At 37.5% G+C, this 22,340-nt stretch overlaps 1 protein-coding gene across 1 annotated transcript in view; it reads left to right on the top strand.

Annotated features, from left to right (window-relative positions):
• ARHGAP32 (Rho GTPase activating protein 32) overlaps positions 1 to 22,340 on the top strand; it is a 173,354-nt gene that overhangs the window by 40,492 nt on the left and 110,522 nt on the right. The window contains exon 4 of the mRNA XM_017871179.1: positions 21,542 to 21,679. Within this exon, the coding sequence (XP_017726668.1) occupies positions 21,542 to 21,679 (138 nt within the window). The remainder of the gene's footprint in view (positions 1 to 21,541; positions 21,680 to 22,340) is intronic.

Below are 22,340 nucleotides of genomic sequence, written 5' to 3' on the forward strand. Positions count from 1 at the left end.
TCCACCTACCTCTGCCTCCCAGAGTGCTGCGATTACAGGCATGAGCCATTGTGCCCAGCTGGTAGCAATAATTTAAAGACCTGTTTGGATGAACGGAGGCAAGATGCGCACTTCCGGGTTCTTCATCCCCAGCCAACATTTCCCGCGCGCCGCGCGAAAATCCAGCGCCGCGACCCCGGGAAGGTGGCAAGCGCAACTAGGCATGCGCCAGGTGATGTCCAATCTGAAAACCTAAGCATTTACCTGGTCGCAGCCTTGTGGAACCTGCCCCTGACAGCGCGTGCCCCGCCTATTGCCCGTCCCACTGCCTAGAAAAGCCGCTCCAAGAGGCAACCGCCACGTCCGCGGCCTTCCTCAGTCCTCCACTCCTAGTCGGCCGATGGTCAGGACTGTGGGGACCCGTCCGAGGAGCTGTACGGTGTGATCTCTGGGGGGCCCCTTTGTCGGCGGGGCCCAACAGACCTGCTCCCTACCGCACCTTCTTCCTTCCAAGCTAGGTGACCAAAATAAACTTTGCAGTTTTGCTCCTACGCTTGCCTAGTCACTGGTTCCTTTTTGTACCCGCTCCTGGTGGTCTTAGAAAAACAAAACAATACTAAGTATAAAATTACAAATTAAGAATTTCTACACCCGGAATATATAAGGAAGAGATTTTTGATTTATTCCTTTACCAGAGTTATCTGAACTTAAAAATTACTCTGATTTGTTTATTCAGTCTGTTTCTGGAAATTGGGTTATCAAGGCTTCTGTTTTATTTATTTTATTTATTTAGTTGAGACGGAGTCTCACTGTCGCCAGGCTGGAGTGCAGTGGCATTGATCTCGGCTCACGGGCAACCGTCCAACTCCCAGGTTCAAGGTGATCCTCATTGAAGAGATCAAATGAAAAAAACTAAAAGGGCAAGAAATGAAGTCCCACGAAGGCAATGCAGCCCGGTGCCGGGCGCCCTGACAGCCCGGCGGCGCCCTCAGCCGTAGTTAACAGAGATCGACCCCGGACCTAACCAACTTTAGGTTAACTAGGTGTATTCTAAATCGGACTGCCGCGCACATTGTAAGCGCGACAACGTTGTGAAAGGCGCTCTGTCCTCGCTCTCAACTTCCGGTGTCTCCGCCACAAATCCTTAGTCCTCTGGACCTCAGTTACAAACTACAGATCCCTCTATTTTTGTCCAACTTCCTGAGCCCAGACGACACAACAATCCCCGCCAACACATCTCAGAACACACTAGAGAGCTCCCCTGATAAGATCACACACCGTTTGTAGGTTCTTTCTATCTAAGTACGCAGGAACACAATGGAAAACTGGTTTAAAGTTGTATCTAACCCAATTACCAATTGTAAACTGCTGCAACCAAAGAGTTCCTTTGTACCTCCTGTAAACCTTTACATACTCCCTGTATGCATCGGCTATAAAAACCGGGCCACATGCATCATTCAGGGTCCCTCCTTGCTATGTGTGTAAAACAGAGGACCAGTTCCGAAACTTGCAAATTAAAAGATCCTTCGCCGCCTTGGCTTTTGACTCCACGATTCCGAGGTGACTTCTTCGGGGAATAAAGGGTCTGGGCATAACACCTCCTGCCTCACCTGGCTAATTTTCTATTTTTTGTAGAGACAGCGTTTTGCTGTGTTGCCCAGGCTGGTCACGAACCAGCTCAAGGGATCCACTTACCTCTGCCTCCCAGAGTTCTGTGATTACAGGCATGAGTCATTGTGCCCAGCTGGTAGCAATAATTCCTAAGATTAAAAATTAGAAAATTAAAATTTCTGCAGGAGTATATAAGGAAGAGATTTTCATTTATTCCTTTACAGAGTTATTGAACTTTAAAAGTACTCTGATTGTTTATTCAGTCTGTTTGGAAATTGGTTGATCAAGGCTCTATTTTATTTATTTATTTATGTATTTATTTATTGAGATGGAATTTCACTCTGTCGCCAGACTGGAGTGCAGTGGCGCAATCTCGGCTCACTTTAGCCTCCAACTCCCAGGTTCAAGTGATTCTCCTGCCTCAGCCTTCTGAGTATCTGGGATTACAGACACACGCCACCATGCCCAGCTAATTTTTGTATTTTTAGTAGAGACAGGGTTTCACCATGTTGGCCAACATGGTCTTGAACTCCTGACCTCGTGATCCACCAGCCTCGGCCTCCCAAAGTGCTGGGATTACAGGTGTAAGCCACCGCACCTGGCCAATCAAGGCTATATTTTTACATATGAAAGTACTTTACATTTAAAGTTCTTGTTTTATATCTGCTGAAAGTACAAAGCATTTACTAGTTTTATAGTTTTACTCAGTGAATTTAATGTAGTTTTAGATGATTTGCAAGTTATGTGTTAGAGTTTTAATTTTATAAGTGGAGATGTATATAAAAGATCAGACTTTTGCTGGCCTAAAATATGTTTAAGAAGTTGAAAGAAATCACTTCATGAATATATGAGGAACTACATTTTGAAATCTAATTCCCTACATTAACTTTTTGAAACTCTGAAGGCATTTGTGTGGTTGGTAGTTGACACTTTTTTTTTGAGTAACACTGCTTAGATGGAAGATAATTATTTTTCAAAAAATCAATAACTTTTTATTTTTCAGACAAGTTTTACATTCACAGCAAAATTGAACAGGAAATAATAGAGTTCCCATATGCTCCATGTTCTGACACACATGCAACATCCCCCACTGTTGACATCCCACACCACAGTGGTACATTGGTTATCATTGATGAACCTACATTGATACATCATTATCAAAGTTTATAGTTTACATTAGGGTTTACTCTTGGAGGTGTATTTTCTATAAGTTTAGAAAAATGTATAATGACATATATCACCAGTATAGTATCATACAGAATAGTATTATAAAAATCCTCTGTGCCCCTCCTATTCATCTTTCCCTTTGCCCTACCCCCAACCGCTGATCTTTTTACTGTCTCCATAGCTTTGCCTTTTCTAAGATATCACATAGTTGGAGTCATACAGTATATAGCCATTCACTTAGTAATATGCATTTAAATTTCCTACATGTCTTTTTATGGCTGAGAGTTCGTTTCACTTTAGCACTGAAAAATATTCATTGTCTGGATATACCACATTTTATTTATTCATTCATCTACTGAAAGACATCTCAGTTGCTTCCGGGTTTTGGCAATTACGAATAAAGTTGCTGTAAACATTTGCACACAGGTTTCTGTGTGGACATAAGTTTTCAGCTCATTTGGGTAAACACCAAGGAGCATGATTACAGGATTGCATGGTAAAAGTGTTTTTAGTTTTGTAAGAAACTGCCAAACTGCCTTTGAAAGTGACTGTGCCATTTTGCATTCCCAGCAGCAGTGAATGAGAGTTCCTGTTGCTCTACATCCTTGCCAGCATTTGTTGTCAGTGTTTTTGGATTTTGGCCATTCTAATATGTTATGTGGTAGCATTTCATTGTTTTAATTTGGAATTCCCTAATGACATATGATGTTGAGCATTTTTATATGCTATTTACCATCTGTATGTCTGTCTTCTTTGGTGAGATGTCTGTTCAAATCCTTTGCCTGTTTTTTAATTAGGTTGTTCATTTTCATACTGTTGAGTTTTATGCATACTTTGTGTATTTTGGTTTACAGCGCTTTATCAGTGTGTCGTTTTTGGTTTTTTTCTTTTTTTTTTTTGAGATGGAGTCTTGTTCTGTTGCCCAGGCTGGAGTGCAGTGGCGCCATCTCGGCTCACTGCAAGCTCCACCTCCTGGGTTCACGCCATTCTCCTGCCCCAGCCTCCTGAGTAGCTGGAACTACAGGCACCCACCACCACACCTGGCTAATTTTTTGTATTTTTAGTAGAGACGGTGTTTCACTGTGTTAGCCAGGATGATCTCAATCTCCTGACCTTTTGATCTGCCCGCCTTGGCCTCCCAAAGTGCTGGGATTACAGGCGTGAGCCACTCTGCACCCAGCCTAGTACGGTTTTATTATAAGTCTTGAAGTCTGGTAGTGTCAGCCTTTCAACTTTGTTTTTCCTTTCTTTCAGTGTTGTCTTGGTTTTTCTGGGTCTTTTGCTTCTCCATAATACTTTAGAATCACCTTATCAGTATCAACAAAATAACTTGCTGGGATTTTTATTGGAATTGTATTGAATCTGTAAATCAAGTTTGGAAGAACTGGCATCTTGACAATACTGCCTTCTTATTCATGAACATGCAACATTTCTCCATTTATTTAGGTCTTTGACATCTTTCACCAGAGTTTTGTAGTTTTCTTTTTATAGCTATTATGTGTATTTTGTTAGATATATAGCTGTCTGTGTAGTTTGGTTTTTTATTGCTACTATAAACATTAATATATTTTTAATTTCAAATTCCCCTTGTTGTGTGTTGGCTCATGCCTGTAATCCCAGCACTCTGGGAGGCTGAGGTAGAACTGCTTGGCGACTGAGACTAGGAGATTGAGATCGGGACAACATACTGAGATCTCATCTCTATAAAAAATTTAAAAATTAGCCATGTATGTTGGTGCATGCCTGTGGTCTCAGCTGCTTAGGAGGCTGAGGCAAGAGGATCGCTTGAGCCCAGTACATTGAGGATGTAATGAGGCATGATTGTACCACTGCACTCCAGCCTGGATGACAGAGTGAGATTTTGTCTCTAAAAAAAAAAAATAATACAACCAAACAAGATTTCTCTTGCTCATTGCTGGTATGTAGGAAACTGATTAGCTTTTGTGTATTAACCTTATATTCTGCAGTGTTGCTATAAATCATTTATTAGTGCCGGGAGTTTTTTGTCAGTTCTTCTGATTTTCTACATAGACAGTCCTGTCATCTGCAAACAAAAGTTTTATTCCTTTCCAATCTATATACCTTGTGTTTCCTTTTCTTATTGTATTAGCTAGGAATTCTGACACTATTTTGAAAAGAATTGATTATGGAACACAATTGCTTTGTTTTTGATCCAGGCGGGAGAGTTTCAGTCACCATTAAGTATGATGTTAGCTGTAGGTTTTTTGTAGGTGCTCTTTCTCAAGTTATGGAAGTTCCCTTTATTTCTGGTTTGCTGAGAGTTTTTTATGAATGGGTGATGGATTTTCTTAAATGCTTTTCTGCATTTATTGGTGAAATCATGGGATTTGTATTCTTTTTTAGCCTGTTTATGTGATGGATTACATTAGTTGATTTTCAAATGTTGAACCAGCCTTGCATACCTGGGATAAATCTCACTTGGTAGCGGTTTGTAATTGTTTTTATATATTGTTGGATTATAGTTGCTAATACTTGAGGATTTTTGCATGTGTGTTCATGAGAGTTACTTGTCTGTAGTGTTTTTTGTTTTTTGTTTTTTTCTTAGAATGTCTTTGTCTTGTTTTGGTCTTAGGAAAATGTTGGCCTCCCAGAAGTTAGGCACTTCTCTCTGTATCTGTCTTCTGGAAGAGATATAGAGACTTGCTATAATTTCTTTCTTAAATGTTTGGTAAAATTTACCAGTGAGTATATCTGGGCTTATTGGTTTCTGTTTTGCCAAGCTATTAACTGTTAATTAGATTTCTTAAAGGCCAGTATTTGTTTCTTTGTGAGTTTTGGTGGATGTAGCTTCTTAAAAATTGGCCAGTTTCATCTGTGTTACAAATTCTCAGGGATAGAGTTGATCCTAATATTTGTTATTATCCTTTTAATGTCCATGTGATCTGTAGTGACGGTCCTCATTGATATCTAATGTTAGTAATTTGTGTATTTCTCTCTCTTTTTTTAAGTTAGTCTGGCTAGAAGCTTCTCAGTTTTATTGATATTTTCAAGCAATTAACTTATGGTTTTGGTAATTTTCTGTTTTCAGTTTTGTTGATTTCTGCTCTAGTTTTTAGTATTTTCTTCTTCTCTTTACTTTGGATTTAATATGCTCTTCTTTTTCTAGTTACCTAAGGCAAAACTTAGATTACTGGTATTAGATGTTTCTTCTTTTCTTTTTTATTTCAATAGCTTTTTGGGGAAGAGGTGGTGTTTGATTATATGGATAAGTTATTTAGTGGTGATTTCTGAGATTTTGGTGCAGCATCACCTGAGCAGTGTACACTGTGCACAATGTGTAGTCTTTAATCCCTCACCTTCTTCCCGTCATCCCCCTGCCGAGTCCCCAAAGTCCATTGTATCATTCTCATGCGTTTATGTCCTCATAGCTTAGCTCCCACATTGAACAAACATACAATGTTTGATTTTCCATTCCTGAGTTATTTCACTTAGAATAATGGTCTTCAACTCCATCCAGGTTGCTGTGAATGCCATTATTTTGTTCCATTTTATGGCTGAGTATTACTGCATGGTATACCACATTTTCTTTATCCACTCATTGATAGATGGGCATTTGGGCTGCTTCCATTTTTTTGCAGTTGCGAATTGTGCTGCTATAAATATGTGTGGGCAAGTGTCTTATAATGACTTATTTTCTTCTGAGTGGATACCCAGTAGTGGAATTGTTGGATCAAAAGGTAGATCTACTTTTAATTCTTTAAGGAATGTCCACACCTCCTTGATTAGGTGTATTCCTGAATATTTTATTTATTTATTTTTTTTGCAGCTATTGTAAAAGGGGATGAATTCTTGATTTGGATTCTCAGTTTAGTTGCTGTTGGTGTGTAGCAGTGCTATTGATCTGTGTACATGGACTTTGTATCCTGAAACTTTACTGAATTCATTTAGCACATCTCAGAGCTTTTTGGATGAGTCTTTAGGGTTTTCTAGGTATACAATCATATCATTGGTGAACAGCGACAGTTTGACTTCCTGTTTACCAGTCTGAATGCCCTTTATTTCATTCTCTTATCTGATTGTTCTAGTTAGGACTTCCAGTACTATGTTGAAAAGAAATGGTGAAAGGAGGCATCCTTGTCTTGTTCCAGTTCTCAGGGGAATACTTTCAACTTTTGTTCAGTATAATGTTTGCTGCAGGTTTGTCATAGATGGGTTTTATAAGGTATGTCCCTTCCATTTGCTGAGGGTTTTAATCATAAAGCAGTGATGGATTTTGTCAAATGTTTTTTCTGTGTCTGTTGAGATGAGTGTGTGACTTTTGTTTTTATGTTTGTGTTGTGTATTACATTTATTGACTTGGGTATGTTAAACCACCCCTGCATTTCTGGTATGAAACCCACTTTATCATGGTGTATTATCTTTTTGATCCTCTCTTGGATTCAGTTAGCTAGTATTTTGTTGAGGATTTTTACATCTGTTCTTCGGGGATATTGGTCTGTAGTTGTTGTTGTTGTTCTTGTTGTTCTATCCTTTCCTAGTTTTGCTATTAGAGTGATACTGGCCTCATAGAATGATTTAGGGAGGATTCTCTCTTTCTCTATCTTTTGGAATAGTGTGAATTAGGATTGGTACCAGTTCTTTGAATGTCTAATAGAATTCAGCTGTGAATCCACCTGGTCCTGGACTTTTTTTTTGTTGGCAGTTTTTTTAATTACCATTTGAGTATTGCTGCTTGTTATTGTTATGTTCAGAGTTTCTGTTTATTCCTGGTTTACTCTCGGAGGGTTGTATAATATATTTCCAGGGATTTATCCATCTCCTCTAGGTTTTCTAGTTTGTGCTCATAAAGTTGTTCATAGTATCTTTGAATGATCTTTTTATTTATGTGGTATTAGTTGTAATAGCTCCCATTTTATTTCTAATTCAGCTTAGTTGGATCTTCTCATTTCTTTTCTTGGTTGATCTTGCTAATAGTCTAGTGATTTTATTTATCTTTTCAAAGAGCCAGCTTTTTTTCCTTTTTCTTTTCCTTTTTTTTTTCTTGTTTCAATTTCATTTAGTTCTGCTCTGATCTTGGTTATTTCTTTTCTTCTACTGGGTCTGGGTTTGGTTTGTTCTCATTTCTGTAGTTGCTTGAGGTGTGACCTTAGTTATCTATTTGTGCTCTTTCAGACTTTTTTGATGTAGGCATTTAATGCCATGAACTTTCCTCTTAGCACCACTAGTGCTGTATCCAAAAAGTTTTGATAGGTTGTGTCTCTGTTATCGTTCAGTTCAAAGAATTTTTAGATTTCCGTCTTAATTTCATTGTTGACCCAACAATCATTCAGGAACAGATTATTTAATTTCCATGTATTTGCACAGTTTTAAGGGTTTCTTTTGGAGTTGATTTCCAATTTTATTCCACTGTGGTCTGAGAGAGTACATGTTATAATTTAAATTTTCTTAAATTTGTTGAGATTTGTTTTGTGGCCTACCATATGGTCTATCTTGGAGAATGTTCCATGTGCTCGTGAAAAGAATATATATTCTGCAGATGTTGGGTAGAATGTTCTGTAAATATCTGGTAAGTCCATTTGTTCTAGGGTATAGTTTAAGTCCGTCATTTCATTGTTGACTTTCTGTCTTGATGACCTGTTCAGTGCTGTCAGCAGAGTATTGAAGCCCCCACATATTGAACATTAATGTGTTGCCACCTGTGTCATTTCTTAGGTCCAGTAGTTATTATTTTACAAATTTGAGAGCTCCAGTGTTACATGCATATATATATATAGGATTGTGATATTTTCCTGTTGGACTAGTCCTTTTATCGTTATATAATGTCCCTTTTTGTCTTTTTAAACCATTCTTACTTTAAAGTTTGTTTTGTCTCATATAGGAATAGCTACTCCTGCTTGTTTTTGGTGACCCTTTGCGTGGAATATCTTTTTCCACCCCTTTACCTTAAGTTTATGTGAGTCCTTATACTTAGGTGAGTCTCTTGAAGATAGCAGATACTTGGTTGGTGAATTCTTACCCATTCTGATATTCTGTAATCTTTTAGGTGGAGCATTTAGGCCATTGACATTAAACGTATCAAGATATGATGTACTATTCTATTCTTCATGCTAGTTTTTGCCTGAATACCTTATTTGTTAGTTTTTCATTGTATTACTGTTTTATAGGCCCTGTGAGATTTATGCTTTAAGGAGGTTCTATTTTGGTGTATTTTGGAGTTTTGTTTCAAGATTTAGAACTCCTTTAAGCATTTCTTGTAGTGCAAGCTTGGTAGTGGTGAATTCTCTTAACATTTGTTTGTCTGAAAAAGACTTTTTTTTTCTTTCATTTATGAAGCTTACTTTTTCTGGGTACAAAATTCTTGGCTGATAATTGTTTTATTTCAGGAGGCTAAAGAGAGGCTTCCAATCCCTTCTAGCCTATAAGGTTTCTGCTGAGAAATCTGCTGTTAATCTCATAGGTTTTCCTTTGTAGGTTACCTGATGCTTTTGCCTCACAGCTCTTACGGTTCTTTTCTGTAGAAACTCTGATGACTGTGGGCCTAGGTGATGATCATTTTGTGATAAATTTCCTGAGTTTTCTTTGAACTTATTGTATTTGAATGTCTAGGTCTCAAGCAAGGCCAGGGAAGTTTTCCTCGACTATTCCCTCAAATATGTTTTCCAAACTTGTAGATTTCTCTCATTTCTTGGGAATACTAATTATGTTACATTTAGTCATCTAACATCATCCCAAACTTCTTGAAGGCTTTGTTCATTTATTATTTTTTTCTTTGTCTCTGTTGGATTGGGTTAATTTGAAAACCTTGTCTTTTAGTTCTGAAGTTCCTTCTTTTACTTGTTTGAATCTATTGTTGAAACTTTCCAGTGTATTTTGCATTTCTCTAAGTGTGTCTTTCACTTCCAGAAGTTGTGATTTTTTTTAATTATGTTATTTCTCTGGGGATTTTTGTGTCTATATCTTGTATTATTTCTAAAATGTTTTAAAGTTGATTTCACCTTTCTCTGGTGCCTCTTTGAGAAGCTTAGTAATCAACCTTCTGGCCGGGCACAGTGACTCATGCCTTTAAACCTAGCAGTTTGGGAGGCTGAGGTGGACAGATCACCTGAGGTTAGGAGTTTGAGATCAGCCTGGCCAACATGGTGAAACCCTGTCTACTAAAAATACAAAACCAGGCGTGGTGGTGTGTGCCTGTAATCCCAGCTACTCGGGAGGCTGAGGTGGGAGAATCGCCTGGACCTGGGAGGCAGAGGTTGCAGTGAGCTGAGAACGTGCCACTGCATTCCAGCCTGGGTAACAGAGTGAGACTCTGTCTCAAAAAAATTAATAAATAAATAATTAACCTTATGAATTATTTTTCTTGCAATTCAGAGAGTTCGTTTTTGTTTGGATCCATTGCTGGTGAGCTGACGTGATCCCTTGGGGGTGTTAAAGAACCTTGTTTTGTCATCTTACCAGAGTTGTTTTTTCTGGTTCCTTCTCATTTGGGTGGACTATGTCAGAGGAAAGATCTTGGCTTCAAGGTCTGCTGTTCAGATTCTTTTGTCCCACAGAGTGCTCTCTTGATGTGGTGCTCACCCCCTTCCCCTAGGGATGGGGCTTCCTGAGAGCTGGACTACAGTGATTGTTACTGCTCTCCTGGATCTAGCCACCCGGCAGAGTTACCAGGCTCCGGGCTGGTCCTGGGGAGTGTCTGATGTGATCCATCTTCAGGTCTCTCAGCCGTGGATGCCAGCACCTTCCCCGGTGGAGGTGGCAGAGGAGTGAAGTGCGCTCTGTGAGGGTCCTTGGTTGTAGTTCTGTTTAGCGTACTGGATTTTTTGAATGCTTGTTATGCTAGCAGTGAAGTTGTTACGTGGACAGATTCAGGTCCTATGGTTAGCCAGGATGTTACAGGTCGTGGAATTAGCTGTCGTTTGCTCCTTTCTTGGAGCAGTTTTTTAATGAGTTGCTGTAATGGCTTGAATTGGTTTGCTTCCAACCAGGCGGTGGCGCTTTCAAGAGCATCAGCTGTGGTAGTATAGAGGGGATACAAGCTTGGCCTAAGGGGCCTAAGGTCTCCTGGATCAGTAGTTTGGTTTTTCAGGTGAAGGGTGAGGCCATGGAGTTCCCAAGAGATTATATCTTTTGTCTCAGCTATCAGGGCAGGTAGAGAAAGACATCAGGCGGGGATAGGGTTAGACGTGTCTGAGCTTGGGTGAGAGTTGCTGCGGGTGCTTTGGGGGATGGGGTGTGATTCTCAGGCCATTGGAGTTATGATCTAAGGGGGATTATCCCTGCTGAGAAAACACTCAAGGCTTTCAGGCTTCACCTCTCCCCATCTACCTTGTCTTCTGTACTCCTATCTGTACTTCCTGTTTGCTTCCCCCACCCAACCTGGATTCTGCCCAGGAAAATTTGTGCTTCGTGAATGTTATTACAAAATTGAGCTGGAATTTTCCTTTTTCCTGTGGTCTGTCCGCAGTTCCACTGGCAGCTCTCCCAAAGAACCCCCGTGAGATAAAGTCAGAAATGGCTTCCCTGGGCTTCCCTAGGGTCCGGGAAGTGCCCAGTAAAGTGTCTACAGGGCTCTTCCAGCTGCTGCTTTTACTTTTATATTTCACTCGGCTCTCTAAATTCATTTCTGCTCTAGGTAAGGTTAAATCTTTCTTCCATGATCTGGATTTTCAGGTTGCCCAGTGAGGATGTATGTTCAGAGCAGACTTCCCCATTTCACACTTTGGACACTCACTGTTTTTCCGCTGTCTCATGGAGTTTGCAGTAGCAAACTGCTTTTTTTCCAAGGGTTTGTGAATGCTTTTGGTTTTCCTGGTATGTTCCTGTGATGGTTCTGGGAGCAAAAGTTCATGATGTGAGTCTCCACATACTGTTCTGTCTGTCTGAGTGGGAACTGCAAGTTAGCCTTGCTCCTAGCCACCATTTTCCTCCTCTGCTCTTTTCTAATGTGTGCATTCAGTGCTATAGATTTTCTCTAAGCACTGCTTTTACTGCCTCTCACAAATTTGGGTAAGTTGTATTTTCATTTTTATTTGGCTCAAAATAGTAATTTCTCTTGAGATTTCTTCTTTTACCCGTGTTTTATTTAGAAGTGTGTCATTTGATCTCCATATTTTTTGATATTTTTCAACTATTTTATGTATTGATGACTAATAGTTTAATTCCTTGTGGACATTTTTTCTATTATTGACTAATAGTTTAATTCCTGTGGTCTCATTACTGAAAAGAGGTCCTGATCCAGACCCCAAGAGAGGGTTCTTGGATCTTGCACAAGAAAGAATTTGGGGAGAGCCCATAACGTGAACGCAAGTTTATTAGGAAAATAAAGGAATAAAGAATGGCTACTCCATAGGCAGAGCAACAGAATGGGCTGCTCGTTGGCTATTTTTATGTTATTCCTTGATTGTATGCTAAGTAAGGGTTGGATTATTCATGAGTTTTCTGGGAAGGGGGTAGGTAGTTCCCAGAACTGAGGGTTCGTCTCATTTTTAGATCATATAGGGTAACTTCTTGACGTTGCTATCACATTTGTAAACTATTGTGGTGCTGGTGGGAGTGTCTTTTAGCATGCTAGTACATTATAATTAGTGTATAATGAGCGGTGAGGATGACCAAAGGTCACTTTCATCACCGTCTTGGTTTTGGCGGGTTTTGGCCGGCATCTTTACTGCATGCTGTTTTATCAGCAAGGTCTTTGTGACTTGTATTTTGTACCGACCTCCTGTCTCATCCTGTGACTTGGAATGCCTAACCTCCTCGGAATGCAGCTCAGTCGGTCTCAGCCTCATTTCATCCGGCACTTCTTCAAGGTGAGTCCTTCTGGTTCAGACTCCTCTGACACTCTGAGAGCAGACATATTTTGAATTCTATTTTTTAAAAACTCGTTATGGTATGTTTTATGCCCTAGAATGTGGTCCCCAAGATACAGTGACTGTTCCATATGAGCCTCAGAAGCATGTGTAATCTGTTGTTGTTAAGGTATTCTATCAATATCAATTATATCCCATTGATTGATGGTACCGTTAAGTCAACTATTTTCTTACTGATTTTCTGCTGACTGGATCTATTCATTTCTAATGGGGGGGGGGTGTTAAATAATTTCTTATAGAGAATGTTAAATAATTACAACTATAATTATTTCTCTTTGCAATTTAATCAGTATTTGCCTCACAGTACTTTCATAGTCTGTAAGCACATAAATATTAAAGATTGTTTAAATTTCTTCTTGGAGTATTGATCCATTTGACATTACTCAGTGCCCCTATTTATCCCTCATAACTTTCTTTGCTCTGAAGTCTGCTCTGACTGAAGTAAATATAGCTATTTTTGCTTTTTTAATTAAAAAATCAGTATGGCATATCTTTATCATTTTATTTTAATCTATCTTATCTTTAAAGTTGATTTCTTTTAGACAGGTGGGTCCTGTTTTTGATCCACTCTGACAATTCATCTTTTAATTGGTATGTTAGACCACTGATGTTTAAAGTGATTATTGATACAATTGGATTAATATCTGTCTGTCATTGTTTCTATTTATTGCCTTTGTTCTTTGTCCCTATTTTTGTTTTCCATACTTTGTCTCCTTTTTGTGTCTTTTTTTCCAACTTATTGTGGTATATATATAATTATCAAATAAAAATTACATATATTTAAGGGGTAGAATGTGATATTTTGATATGTGTATGCATTGTGCAATGATTACTGCAGCTAAGTTACATATCCATCAGCTCACAGTTAACTTTTTTTGCATGTGTGGTGAAAACATTTATGATCTATTCTCTTTTTGTGTTTTTAATTGAACATTTTATATGTTTCCATTTTCTCTCGTTTCTTAGCGTATCAATTACATTTAAAAATTTTTTTTAGGCCAGGTGTGGTGGCTTATGCCTGTAATCCCAGCACTTTGGGATGCTGAGGCAGACAGATCATGTGGTCAGGAGATCGAGACTATCCTGGCTAACATGGTGAAACCCTGTCTCTACTAAAACTACAAAAAAATAGCCAGACGTGGTGGCATGTGCTTGTGGTCCCAGCTACTCGGGAGGCTGAGGCAGGAGAATCACTTGAACCTGGGAGGCGGAGGTTGCAGTGAGCCGAGATCACACCACTGCACCCCAGCCTGGGTGACAGAGCGAGATTCCGTCTCAAAAAAAAGAAAAAAACAAATTTTTTTTTTAGTGGTTGCACTAGAGGTTGTGGTATACATTATAACTAATCCTAGTTCATTTTCAAATAATTACACTGCATCATGGATTGTGCAGGTGCCTTGTAATAAAAATTATTTGTAATTCCTCTCTATCCTTTGTAGTATTACTGTCATGCATTTTACATATAGAAATCATACATAAACATATACATATACACATACCCCCATACCATATATATGTAAAACATACATAGTCAAGTACATTGTTGTTGCTATTATTTGAACAAACTGCTATCTGTTATATCAATTAAGAATAAGGAACCAAAGTTGTATTTTACCTTCACTTATTCTTCTCCGTTACTTTTCCATTCTTTATATAGCTACAGGTTTCTGATCTATATCATTTTCTTTTTCTTTAAAGAACTTCTTTTACATTTCTTACAGAGCAGATCTGCTGACCACAAATTTTCTCAATTTTTGTTTGACAAGCTTTATTTCTCTTTCACTTATGAGGGATAATTTTGCAGAGTACAGAATTCTAGGTTGCTGGGTAGGGGTTATTTTGTTAACATTTAAAACATTTATTCTACTCTCCTCTTGCCTCTGTGGTTTCTGAGAATATGTTATGTAATTCCGATTTTGACCCTCTATAAAGGTGTTCCCCCGCACACTTCCAGCTTCTTGCAAGATAGTTTCTGTATCTTGGATTTTCTGAAGTTGTTTTGAGGAAGGTGATGCAATTTATCCTGTTTTATGGAAATGAAAGGCCATGCAAAATACACATTTTGTATATTTTGAGCTGAGCTTCCAGGACCGGTGGTTTGGTGTCTCAGTCATTATTCTAGAAATATTGGTTTTTCTCCATTTCTTTCTCCTTCTCCGTTTCTTCTCCTTTCTCCATTTCTTCTCCTTCTGGTATTCTCAATATGTATGTATCATGCCTTTTGTAGTTTTTCCACTGTTTCTAGATATTCTGTTCCTTTTCTTCAGTCTTTTTTCTCTTTGCATTTCAGTTTTGGTTGTTTCTATTGTGATATCCTCAAGCTCCAATTCTTTCCTCAGTTGTGTCTAGTCAACTAATGAATCCATCAAAGACATTCATCCTTTCTGTTTTTGATCTCTAGCATTTCTTTTTTATTCTTTGTTATAATTTCCAATTCTCTGCTTACATCTGTTCTTGTATATTGCCTACTTTTTCCTTAAACCTATTAGCAGATTAATCATGGTTCTTTTAAATTATTGGTGTGATAATTCCAACATTCCTGCCATCTTTGACTCTTCTTCTGATGCTTATTCAGTCTCTTTAAACGGTGTTTTTTTTCCTTTTAGTTCACATTGTGATTTTTTGTTGAAGGTGGACATAAGGTACTGGGTGAAAGAAGTATAGTAAATAGCCTGTTAGTAATGTGATGGTAAGGTGTGTGTGTGGGGGGGAAGCATTCTATAATCCTGTGATTAGGTCTCAGTCTTTTTGTGAGCCTGTGCCTCTGAACTGTGAACTTCACACGTGAATCTCAGTCCACAACCCTCCATCCTGTGCCTTTAGGTAGGACAGGATGACTGGAGTGGGCTGGAGTTTGGTATTCTCCTTCTCCCCAGTGGAAAGCTCAAAGAAGCTGGAGCTGGATTTTCTTCTTACTCCAGAAAATGAGGCTGTGGTAAGAGTTTTTCCTGAGGGCAGACTTTGTTAAAAGCATAGTACTTGGGTGTGTTTCAAAAGTTTATTGTCTCCTCTCCCTCTTCAGAGCACAAGGAGATTTTTTTCAGATATTTACTGTGAGGACCTAGTAGAGCTCACAAAAGTACGTGGCTCCTCAATGACTGGGTTCTCCTACAGTTTTTAATGCTCAGACTTGTCATCCCTGAGCCTCTAGCAATTTATCAATTATAGGTTAAGTTTTTCTACCCTAGCACTTGTTCCCACAGAGGTTTCTGCTTGTGGATTTCTGCTCTGGGTAAGTTGCAATTCTTTATGTTTACCTGTCTGCCTCTAATTTGGGAGGGTGATAGTGATTTGTTCTGTGACAGATTTAAGGAAGATCTGTTGATTTTCACTTTGTTCAGCTTTTTACTTGTTGGGATGGAGTGGCGACTTCTGAGCTTGTTACATAGCAGACCAGTAACCAGAAGTCCAATGATTACTTTGTAACTAGACAGACATTGATCACTTCTGAAATGGAACTGTATCACGAATGTATTTTTAAATGACCTCTCATTTCCATGTGGTACTTGGTAACACAAAACCAAATGAACTAGAAGTTGAGCTGGCAGAACAAATAAAAAACGTGTAACAATATATTTTCACACCTCTTTTAAAAATATTTTTTAAATACCTCTATCGGAAGAATACCTGAAGCAAATAAGACCAGCACATTTCTTTTTTTAGTGATTCATATTCTGAAGTTATTTATTTTTTCCACCTTAAATACTTATTACTTACTCCTCCTAACTACAAGTTTATACCTATTGACCAGCATCTCTTCACTTTCCCCATTCTCAGCCCATGGTAACCACCATTCAACTCTGCTTCTGTGAATTTAGTTGATTCAGATTCTACATGGGAGACCATGTGATATTTGTCTTTCTTTGCCAGGCTTATTTTACTGCGCATAATGTCCTCCAGATTTATCAATGTTGTTGCAAATGACAGGATTTTCTTTAAGGCTGAATAGTATTCCATTGTGTATGTATACCACATTTGTTTTTATCTACTGATCCATTGATGGACACTTAAGTTGATTCCATAACTTCGCTATTGTAAATAAGGCTGCAGTGAACCAAGGAGAGCAGATATCTTTTTGACATATTGATTTCAAGTTCTCAGGGTATATATCTAGATGTGGGATTATTGAGTCATATGGTAATTCTATTTTTAGTTTTTTGAGGAACCTCCATATAGTTTTCCAAAATGGCTGTACCAATTTATATTTCCAATTTATATTTTCAACAAAAGTGTATGGGGATTCCTTTGTTTCCTTTTCTCCACAGTTTTGCCAACACTTACCATCTTTTGTCTTTTTGATAATAGCCGTTCTGACAGATGCAAGATGATATCTCATTGTGGTATTAATTTGTACTTCCCTAATGACTAGTGATATTGAGCATTTTTTCATAATATCTATTGACCATTTGTATGTTATCTTTTAAGAAATGTCTGTTCAGTGCTTTTGCCCATTGGTTAATTGGGGTTTATTTTTGTTTGTTTTTTTCTGTAGGATTCTTTGAATTTTTAAAATAGATTTCAGATACTAACCCCTTATAAGAAGTATTTTTTCCTGATCTGTGGAGGTTTTCTTTGCTCTGATAATCATTTTCTTTGCTGTGCAGAAGCTTTTTACTTTGATGTAATCCCATTCAAGACTATTTCTTTTTGAGGTCTTTTAAGCAGAAAATTCAATATCGTGTATTAAACCATTTAATAAATAACATCAGTATACATTCAAGGAATTTTCTTGACTGTAACTCACTGTCTGTTACAGCTCTCAAAAGGCTAATAGTTCCATCAAATAATTTGATTAAACATACAATTATACTGTAGTTTGATGTTATAAGTTGTAGTAATATACAATATACTAAGTAGAAAGATTGGCAAAAATATGAATAGTTTTTTTTACAAAAGAAGAAATAAAAGTGACTGAGAAATATGAAATTGTGTTTAGCTTCATTAAGTCAATAAAAGGCAAACTAAGAGAAGATACAGTTTTCACCTACTGGAAAATTTTAAGTCATTATTTTAGTATTTGTGAGGATGCATTGAAATAGACCCAGGCAGTAAAAGTTGGTACAACCTGTCAATTTTTAAGAATTTTGTGTGTATTTATTTTAACTTTTCATTTTACAATGATTTTAGACTCACAGAAAAGCTATAAAAATAGTACAGAAATATCCAATTTACCCTTAACCTAGCTTCTGCTAATGTCACATTTTTAGGAATTAATGCTAAGAAAGTATAAGACATTGCAACATAAACTTAAATACAAATCTATTATTTATAATCTTGTTATCAATTATTGTACTGTCATCTTAGAACTCCCAAATCGATCAGTTTGGAAGTTCAAACACCTTTTTCAGAATCAATCTTTATTAGTGGAGGCATTGTTCTAGTGTTAACAATTTAACCAAACTAATATTTGCCTGCTACACTCCATGCATGATAGATACATGAGCAATGTAGCATGCAAAAGTTATTTTTATTCCAGACAGCTTTAACAGTGAGAAAAATACCAATAGTGATAACTGGTATTTCATGAATGGTTTCCAGGGAGTCTGTTAAGCACCTTATGTGGATTATTTCACTTACTCTTCTGACAACCCCGGGTGCTATTAGCCTCCCCATTTTGCAGATGAGGAAACTGTGTGAAATAGTTATCTGTGGTCAAGTGACTAGCACGTAGCCTAGGGTAGTATAAATTCAGATCCTGCATTCTCAGTTACTGGCTGCTATTCTCATTCTTTCTTTTTTTCTTCTCTCTTTCCTCTGTTTCACACTTTTGTAGCTCTAGAAATCTATTATGTAAGACAAGGGGAAAATGATATTCCAACTAGCAAAGATTACCTTATAATACACCAGAGCACTCTGTATTTCCTAAAGAGTGTTGACTGAAAAAGGATTAGAAGCAGAGCCAATTTCTCTTCTTCAAGCATCAGGCACCAAAAAATGTAGGACTGCATTTCAGTGATCTTGACCACTTCTTCAAAAGGAGTAATAAATGTGAGCCTACCAAATTGCAGGTCATTTCTCTTCTCACCTTTAATACCATGGAATAACTGTACACACGCTTGGAGTTGAAGCTTAATCTTACATCTTCTCGTGAAATGGAGCAGAAAAACAAAACATAAATGGATGATCACCAGGGCATGCTGAATTATTCAACATAATAATGTGAAATTTGAGATTTTATTCTCCAAAGCTGAAGCTGATGGTTCAGCCAATGTGGAAAACAGTCTTTGATCTCTAAAGATATATTAACTTGTAGCTGAGTGAAACCTTGATGCACTGAAAAGTAATTGTTAAGAATGTTCTTTTGTTTTTTGAGTTGTTGAGCATTGGTGACTGCTTGCTTGTTCTGCTAAATAGCCTGAGAATTTGTTTGGAAACCTTGTTTTCTACTTTTGGTAGGTTCAGCCCAGAATAAGTTCTCCAAATTAATAAAGAGTAGTAATAGCTAGCATGTATTCAGCTATTTCTTTCTGCCTACTACTAAGTACTTTACATTGATTTATTTGATTTAATTCTTAAATAAGCACGATTCACAATTGGGACATTGTGGTCCTAGAGCCAAGCTATTAGCTATGTGTTTATTTCAGGAGTTGGTAAATCTAAATACATTAAGCATCTGTATAGGTAATGTTAGTTAAGGAAAATGGCTGGGTGTGGTAATGACATTGGCAAACTTGTGCTTGCTGTGTTATACCTAAATGTTTTCAAATACAGTTTTAAAAACACTGTAGGCCAAACCCAAATCAGAAGATATAATGGATACATTTAAAATACTATGGGCGATGGCTGTAAGGCCTTCTTGTTCGGATGAAAATTTAAATTATTTTATTGGATACTTATTTTCATACTTGTTCTTTCACATACCTATGTGAAAATTTCAGCAAACTACCTAATCCGTGATTATGTTCATAAAGAAGGAAATAAAGTTTTATGTTCCTTCTTTTTGATGAGATACTGTAAATTGAGGGGACAGTCTCAGACTTGGATCCAGTGTTTTACAATACATGTCAATTATAAAGATTATTTTCCAATATATTAATAAACAAAATCTTCTAGAAGTCAATACAGTCATTGTAGTAGAGAAAATGAACAGGATTTTGGTAGTAATAGGCAATTCATACAAAAAGAAATCTTAGTAGCAAATGAAAAGATGCTATGCTTCACTCATAATCAAGGGAATGTAAATGAAAAGAAGATACCGTTTCATCTCTGTCTTGTTAGCATACTGTAAATTCTGATGATGCCACGAATTGCAAGGATTTGGGGGCAGTGGGAACTCATATACTACTGTTGGGTGAATAAATTGGTGTTACCACTTTGGAGACCAGTTTGGCAAATTTGAAATAAAATGTTGCTTATACATCATAACTTGGTGGTTCCCAGGAATGCTCTGGGTAGAAGGTAGTGATAGAACTGAGAAAATAAAGGAGTTTGCTTGAGCAAAGCATCAGAGAAACAGCTAACATGACAGGAAGAACAAACAGCACTTAAAGAATCATGAAGGCAAGGAAATGAACATTCAGCTCATGAATCGAATATATGCAAATCATTCTATATAACTGGAAGCCAAGAAAGGGCATGGAGGAGTAGCCAGTGAGATCAGTCTGGAAATAGACAGGGCCCAGATGATAAAAGCTGTGATATGTGGGGATAGCTTGGGTTTAATCCTGTAGACCAGTGGCCCTCAATTCAGGCTGATCATCAGAACTAACTGGATCCCTTTCCAGACTTAGTGAATTAGCATCTCTCAGAATATGGATCAGGACACTGTTCTTCAAAAGTCTCAGTCACATTGCTTCTCTGCCTTTCAGCCAAGGTTAAGTGTAGAAGTCTCAGCCACATCTATTATTTCATTCTTAGAACGCTCTGAAAGAGGGAGCTGGTAATGGCTTTTTGTCTATGTCATGGAGGATTACAGTCCAAAGTGGGATTATGCAAGTTTATCATGTTAGTTTTTGATACACTTGTGATTAGAAATCAGCACCCTCTCATGAGGTGATACCCTCTATTTCTGCTCCAGTTGTCTGGGGCAGATGGAGGAACTGGTTACTCTGAAGGCTTTTTCTTTCAGACCCTCCAGATTTTTGTGAGCCAAAAGACTACGTAAAATTAGATTAAATTGCAAAACTACATGCTATACAGTTGGGATGTGCTCATCATTACTCACCACAGGAGCTTTTGAAGGACTTCTTGTTGCAGTGTGAGCTGATAAACTCTGTATTTTGTAGTTGGGGGTGCAGGGGAGGAGTTCAAGGGCAAAACATATTAGCAATATTTCAGGTAAGAAATGATGATGGTCCTTACTGAAGCTTGGGCTATGGGACTGAACAAGAAGTGATAGATTCAAGAGAAGATTATTAGAAGATAGTATCTAATAAGTATTCTTTCGGAGTGTGATTTTAAAAAATGAGCTTGTGAGATTGGGCAAAGAAGGGAAGAAGCCCTGAGCGGCAGGGAGAGCTGAGGTTTCTAGATGCTATGTGAATATCAAGTGTTTATAGAGGAAGACTTCATTAGTTTTGGTTTTTGAGTATATTTCCGATCTCAGTTACAGAAAATGTTGGTAGTAACAAATCAAAACCTGATTTTATTTTTCTTAAATTTTGGTTAATATTCTCCTACCCAAAGTTATTTTATGTTTTTTTTTTTCTTTTTGGTAGATTTAAGATCACATGTTATCTTAACCATTTAGCAGTTATTCTGAAAGTGAGGCAGTGGATTTTGACCAGCAGTAGGAAGAGGGTTGGTGGAGAGTTCTATCTTATTTTCCATTATTGGCCTTTTAATGTAATATAACTCATTGGTGTGTTCCACAGTTTTAGCTATTAACTATCAAGTTAAGAGAAACTTCTCATTAGAAAATATAAAATCTCATGAATAAAATAACATTATAGAATAAGGCCTGATTCTTAAGTATTTCCCAATAGAGATGAATTATATGAGTTTCTTTTTTCTACCAATAGGGAAAAAGTTGGATTGTTAAAAGAAGTTATGAAGATTTTCGGGTACTTGATAAACATCTTCATCTATGTATTTATGACCGAAGATTTTCCCAGCTCTCAGAGCTTCCCCGTTCTGACACCCTGAAGGACAGTCCAGAGGTAAGCATTTAGTACTTCAGTACATTTAGTACAGAGGTAATCACTATATATGAGTTTGCAGAAATTTTTGTCTGTATACTAAACAAAAGCTTATATTGAACACTCAGGATGACTCCTGGGACTACTTGCCTGTTTCATAACTGAAAAGTTAGTAATGTTAAATAGAATGTTTAGAATTAGAGTAGGTTCAGTGCATAATTTTATAAGGGAAAACAACTCATAATATATAAACAAGCAATATATATGAGCAAATCATTCTCCAGAGAGCACATAAAAATGGAAGCAAAATATGGAAAACGTTACCTTTCATGATCAAAGAAATCCATCTTAAAACAGTGTTGTTTGAGTAGTTTATGACAGCATGCTGGGTGTATGCACTTACCTTCACCGCTACAAAAAATGTTTAGTAAAAACATAAAAGATTTCTAAACAGAAGTTCTTTATAGCATCATTAAACCAAAAGTACCATCAGGGAATCAAAAATTGTGAGGAATCTTTAAAAGTAGATGGGATAAGGTTTATGGGGAAGAGTAAATATAGCCTAAACATGTAAGTGCAGCATGACTGCAAAGCATAAGGAGACTAGAAAGTTTACACATAGAAACTGAAGAAATAAAATAACCAAGAGGTACAAACAAGGCTTTTCAAAGGATAATTACTA

This window comes from Rhinopithecus bieti, unplaced genomic scaffold (assembly GCF_001698545.2).
Source record: "Rhinopithecus bieti isolate Rb0 unplaced genomic scaffold, ASM169854v2 scaffold_5750, whole genome shotgun sequence".
In the NCBI taxonomy this organism is placed as follows: Eukaryota; Metazoa; Chordata; class Mammalia; order Primates; family Cercopithecidae; genus Rhinopithecus; species Rhinopithecus bieti.